This window comes from Branchiostoma floridae, chromosome 11 (assembly GCF_000003815.2).
Source record: "Branchiostoma floridae strain S238N-H82 chromosome 11, Bfl_VNyyK, whole genome shotgun sequence".
Lineage (NCBI taxonomy): Eukaryota > Metazoa > Chordata > Leptocardii > Amphioxiformes > Branchiostomatidae > Branchiostoma > Branchiostoma floridae.
The window spans coordinates 14,589,861-14,596,499 of record NC_049989.1 but is presented as its reverse complement, the minus strand read 5'-3'; the positions used below and the strand labels follow the sequence as shown (position 1 = coordinate 14,596,499).

The 6,639-nt window shown below is 38.0% G+C and overlaps 1 protein-coding gene across 1 annotated transcript in view; it reads left to right on the top strand.

The window, feature by feature from the left end:
• LOC118425549 (merlin-like) overlaps positions 1–5,087 on the top strand; it is a gene marked incomplete at its 3' end in the record, with an annotated part of 9,476 nt that extends 4,389 nt beyond the window's left edge. Inside the window, 4 exon segments of the mRNA XM_035834472.1 lie at positions 1,075–1,263; positions 1,970–2,032; positions 3,196–3,359; positions 4,928–5,087. Of these exon segments, the coding sequence (XP_035690365.1) occupies positions 1,075–1,263; positions 1,970–2,032; positions 3,196–3,359; positions 4,928–5,087 (576 nt within the window).
• Positions 5,088–6,639: the final 1,552 nt, after the last annotated feature.

Below are 6,639 nucleotides of genomic sequence, written 5' to 3'. Positions count from 1 at the left end.
GTATACCTCAAAGTGACAACTTTCGCGTTTAGCTAACTCATACCAAAACATGTGCAAATAGGTTAGAGCATTAATAAAAGCAACTTCCACAAAATAACCTAAAACACATAATTTTTTAATCTAAAAATGTTAACTTTTTTCCAATGGAAAAAAAGATACTAGAACTAGAGTTCGGCGACCTCATACCTCCATGAAAATTTAGAGCTTTCCTAAATTTAATGAAATTGACTAACACATAGACATAATTTATGCATGGTGTTGTTCATCATTGACTAACGTACACATGTCACAATCATAAAATTCCCATTATCAATCATAAAGCGGTTTTGCAATTTTTACATAAATTATGCAAATAAGCTCCTCATTCCCATATTTGGTATCTGCTTATACTCCACCTATCATAATTAACATGTGTTACATTTATTGAAGTCCAGTTATTGAAAACAATGGAATTATACAATTTCCTCATTAATTATGCAAATTAAGTCCTCATTTGCATAACATGTATATCATTATGAACATCTTTGTCTAAGGTACCCGCATGCGTAATATGATGCCAATCTGTCAATCCTTTCTGCAGTTATCCGCTTTGGAGTGTCTTGACAAAAACGCCCCTGCAGTTCCACAATTAAATGTTAGGGGGCTGAAACTTGCTCCACTTGGTCATGGCACTAAAAGCTATCTACCACCTAAATGTCAAGACCATAGCATGTCTGGAACAAGAGATACATTGAAAAAACTGCTATGATATAATATTCTCATTAATTATGCAAATGTACTCCAATTTTGCATAATTAGTATCTTATCTTGTACAACATTGTCTAAGGTACCTACATACTAAAAATCATGAAAATTCGTTGTTCCCTTCTTGAGTTATCGTCTTCAGAAGTTTTTGACAAAAATGCCCCTGCTATCCCAAAATTAGACGCTAGGGGGACCAAACTTGTGTCATTTCTTCCTGAGCACAAGAGCTATCTAATACTCAAAAATCGTGGCCATAGCTTGTTCAGAACACCGAGATAGCATTTTTTCCACCTTTGAACGTTTTCTTACCTTTCTATTTCTCACCCACAGAGCGAAGAAGAAAAGGTAGTTTTAGAACACAGGGTACGGGAGACAGAGCTCATCGCCCTGAGAATAGCCGAGGACTCGGAGAGGCGAGCCAAGGAGGCGGAGGAGCTGAAGGAACAGCTGATCAAGGCCAAGGAGAATGAGAAATTTGCCAAAGATAAGCTGATAGAGCTGACTAGGAACCCTTTGAATGTGAGTAGAAGTTTTGGCGACACCACAGGGGTGAAGCCAATTAGTAACTCATGATCGTTACATCAAGTCGCAATCATAGCTTTATCAAGAACATGACTGTTTTGTTGATAAGTTGAAGGTTTTCAATGTTTGCATATTATCCCAGGTGTTTCAGATCCACAATATATCTCTTTCAGGGGCTAATTTGACTCCCTCTCAAGAACATGTGGCCATACACATCTAACTAAAGAGAACTACTCCCTTTCCTACATGTAGAGGCACAAATTTCAGGTTCTCTGTCACTATGGAAATCAGTCATCACATGCCCAAAACCATGGCAATGTACAGTTCATGACAACCTCTGAAAATAATTGGCCCATATACATTAGTACATAATGCGTAAATCAACAGGGTTACGATGTTCCTAATTCTCCTGACTTAGAGGTGTTGGCTATCAAGCTTGATTTGGTCAGGCTAGTGTAATGGTGCCATCTTGACTTAAAACATGCTTAGGCACAAGTGCACACTCCTCTCAGTGACAATTACTGTCACATATAATATGTGTACATGATACACTTGACTTTGTGTTTACCCCATTCCATAGTTTTGTCATGACTGTTGTGAAGAGTTGGGCATTCCTGTCCATTCCATCCATTCCTGTTGCCTTTTGTTGTTTCTATTTTTTTCTGTTCTAAATGTGTTCCCTTCCCCCCTTCCCGTTACTCAGGACACTTTGGGCTCGGAGACAAAAACTGAACAAAAAAAGGAGCCCCAATATGGTTATCCACAGGTGCAGTATGTGCTAAGGCTTGGTTTGGTTTGGTGGGGGCAAGGTCCCAAATGTGTGCTTTCTGTATCATGTATTTATATTTACTGTTCATCTGCATTCAAATTTCATTGTTCTTGTTGGTACATAATCAATCAGAGTCCAAGAACTTGACTGCACCTTTTTAGATGTACAGAATGATATAGATTACTTCCGAAACCATTAGATATGAAGCCCAACTACAAGCAGGGTTCCTTGACTTTTTTTCTTGTGTTTTCCATTTCATCCACACAATACATTGTCCACAATGGCATGGAACATGACTGGATAACAGCATTTGATACGTTGATGTGTTTTTGCCCTGTTTATATTGGCGTATTTGCATCGGTGTTAGATATTACAGTTAAACTAGTTCAATATTGTTGTATTGTTTGTACATTGTATGTATGTAACTAGTAACTAGGGCTTATCTGAAAAGCAGTGCCCAGTCCCTGAGAGAGCTACCCTGGTAAAAGGAAACAGAAAATTAATAGATGAATAGATAGATAAGATGGTAAAACACAAGCAAAGATCTTCCTATGTCAGTCATAACGTAACACACTTGTACATGTAAGCCTGTATCTCACTGGGATGTGTACAGGTCTGCATCTGTTTGTGCCCACTTTAGACTGCCTGGCACAATTTTGCACAGTCCAGTAAAATACTTGCTATGCCTTGTATAAGTGCCAGGGGGCTTAGACTGTACATGTTACTTATTGTATTCCAGGGTTCTAGCCAGTGTCTAGCCAGCGTCCTTTGACGGAAATTTGCAGCTTGGGACGCACAAAAATTTTGACTGTTCCAATTTTGTCCGTCCTCTGTGATGCACAAAGTCGGCATGTAATGATATCCAAAAAATGAAATTTGGCACGGATGCCATTGAGTCTACAGGATCTCTACTCTACTCTACCAGCCACATTTGCCCCTCAAAATGCATGAAAGTAGTGTCTTAAGAGGGCCATAGAGTAAACATGCGAGCATACCCCCGGACGATCCAATACCCCGGCTTGCGCTCAAAATGGATAACCATTCAAACATCCAGGGACGAAAAAAGATTCAGCCTGGCTAGAACTCTGTATTCCCAAGTAGTATCAGAATATTTGACAGACTATTGCCATATCAGTAATCTTTTTCTCCTTTCCTGTCAGTTTAACTACATGACAGGGGACGCCATAACGAACGAACACCTGCGAGAGTTGGACATGAGATTAGAACACGAGATGTCCCTGTCCATGGACAGTGCTGACAACTCCATGGAGCTGCTAAGTGACAACGATGTCGAACAGTTGTCCAGGGAAATAGAAAAAGAAAGGTGATCACGATTGTCATGTTTTCTCATCATCATCATCATCATCCAGGCGTGCTGGTTGCACGGATGGACATAGCCTTGGGCAGTTCTTCAGCCGAGCAGCCAGCATCTTCACAAAGTTGATGTACATTATGTGTTATACATAAGGTCATGTTGATTTGATTATATGGATGATATCCTCTGGAAACCTAGCCTGGGTACCATCCGGATAGTAGTTCGCTCCTATGTTCACTTCTGCTATCCGTCTGGAGACGTGCGCATTCAAACCGTTTGGTGGTGACGCCAGTTGATGAGCGAATCAAGGAATGGGTTCTAGAGCACTCGTTCGATGACAACAGGCCGGCGCCCACATGCGCTAGGGGACGTGGGGCTTTTCCGGTGTTGGAACACCGGTTCGAACGATCACATGAACCCATTCCATGATTCGCTCCTATGTGGGGACCAATCAGCGTCTGCGTCCAAAATTTGGACGATTCCAGACGTTGAGATGGTCCGCGTTCCCAGACGGAAACACAAAGAAGCGACTGTATATAGTGTATAATGAATGTCAGAGCTAGAAGCGACTGTATATAGTATATAATGAACGTCGGAGCGAACTACTTTCCGGATGGTACCCAGGCTACTGGAAAACCTAAAACTGATAAAATTTTAGCAAAAAAAAGTTGCTTCATTATGAAATATAACTGGTCAGGGAGGCTGAATAAATGATGAAACACACAGAATATAGTATACAAAGTCATAAAGAATTATTGATTCTTCATTTTTATCTTTTATAATTAGACATCTTCTTTGACTTTGTAATTAACTTTGGCTTCTATTACATTGATGTCCATTCATGGATATTTTTTGGCAATCTATGGCATATATTTGGCTCAATTTGTTACTGACTTGTATGATTTACAATATGGTTGAAAGATATTTTGTTGTTGTTTTTGAGATGGCCAAAAATTTATGTCTGCAGATGTCTTCCATATAATCAAATCAGTATGGCCAAAGTATTGAAAAAAATGAAAGTATATAGTACGTGGTATATGTTTTTAAAAAGTGTGATAAGAAATAAGCATGTCTGTTTCTTAGTGTCATTCCTTTGTTTCTTTCTTCCTTAATACGTTTTGTGGAGTCAAATCATTTTGATGTTTGACTGTTAAAATTTTCAAGTAACACATTTAGTATCTATTCATTGATCTCACGAAAATCCTCTGTCGTGGTAGCAATGTAACCATTACGTTTATGAAGGTTAGACATCCAGGTAAGCAATATTCAAATACAATTCAATCTCTACAACTGGATAAAAAAAACGGATATTTACTTCCGATGTTTCGAGTGACATCCATCGCCATTCTTCAGCATCACTAGAATGAACTAGCATAACAATTCCTTTTTCTAGCTAGCTGTACTTGTATGGAATTGTTCTGCTAGTTCATTCTAGTGATGCTGAAGAATGGCGATGGATGTCACTTGAAACATCCGGAAGTAAATATCAGTTTTTTTATCCTGTTGTAGAGATTGAATTATATTTGAGCAATATGACCATTGTTTTTCTTAAGGTTTAAATCTGCGTTTCTTTCTAGGATGGAGTATATGGAAAAGAGTAAACATCTTCAAGAACAGCTGAGCGAGTTAAAGAAAGAGATTGAAGTCTTGAAGGATGAAGACAAGGAGACTCAGTATGACAAGTTACACAACATCAACGTGGAGATGGGAGAGACCAAATACTCCACCCTGAAAAGAGTGAGTACAACACACATCACATGGAAATTTGAAATGGCTCTTTGGCAACACCTAATTTTTAATTAGTTGTTTCTTGGAATGGCCCAGACTTCTATTTTTCCCAAAATGAAAACAAAAATTCAGTCACATTTAAGGGAAGAACTAGCAACCTCACCCTGTAAAAATATACTCTGCGTGTTGAACACCATTTAATATGTGGGCACATTTAACATTCCAGTAAAAATTTTCAACAACCTGTATCTTCCCTCTCACACCACCAGATGTTTTATACCTGATTCAGACAGGTTTTCAACTTAAAAGTTTATTGTGAAAATTTTTGCACTTCACTATAAACTCACAAGGTGGCAGTGCAGAGGAAAATCACACTTACATACATATTCATTGCCATGTTAATTATTGCTTTTCCATGTTTTATCACTTGAATGGGGTTTCTTTAACCTTTGTGGTTTATTTATGGTTCGATGGCTAACTACCTCAGAGCTGTTTTTTTATCAATCAGAAGATTGCATATGAAAATTATTACTGAGAGAGCTAGAAATTTGGAGAAATATGTGAACTGCTGAAACTGTCTACAAAATATTCTACCTCAAAAGCCCTCCTGTCACATCTAAATCTACCATTTAATGTACATAATGAAAAAATCACCAAATAAAAAAAAACATGTTGTAAATTTATCTTGATTTATGATCAGATGACACAGCAAAAAGTCAAAAGCTTGTTCCGAAGTCTGTTATATATGGTCCAGTACAAACTTCCCAAGATGACCACTCAGGGGACTGGTCTATGTGGACAGGTGATCACTATAGACAGGACTTTTAATTTTTGTGTCAATGAGAAAAATTGTTTAAGCGACCACCTAACAGTGGTCATATTGGCCAGGTGGTCCTTATGTAGAGATGGTCACTTGTACAGACTCAACAGTATCCTCTCATGATGGAATGCACCGATCTAACCTAATGCTTTTTGTTAAGGTTTACTGCTTTATTAATATGTTTTACCTGTTGATTTATTTTCCTACTACCATCATGTCATCCCCTGGGTTTCCATGGACATGTATGTATGAGGATAAAGGAGAAATTCTTTGTACACAACCAGCTGGGTACTTACATACCTTACGTTTCTATGTCTCTCAGACACCTTCCTCAGTAGCTTCTAACGTGGACTTCTGCTGACGACCTACTATATGAAATTCAAGTGAGTTTGCACTAATGAACTAAAAAGGGTGACCTCTCTTTTTAAAATGTGCATACCATAAAAGTTATTAAATATTCCTTTACTAATCCAGTCTATTTTAAAATTTAATTTAGTGTAGATATTATCACAGATTTCAGTATCTAAAATCCTTGTACCATGAACACATAGTTCAACTAGATACAAAAATTTGCTTTGTATATCAACAAAAAAACTTCACTAACATATAATTTCCACCTGATACATGTATTCCACGATGTATATAAAGGTGGAAGCAGCCTTCAAAAAAGGTGCTGGTAAAAAGAAACCTTATGACAGTTGTTCTCTGTACCATATACATGTAGGACAAGAAACAGAATTA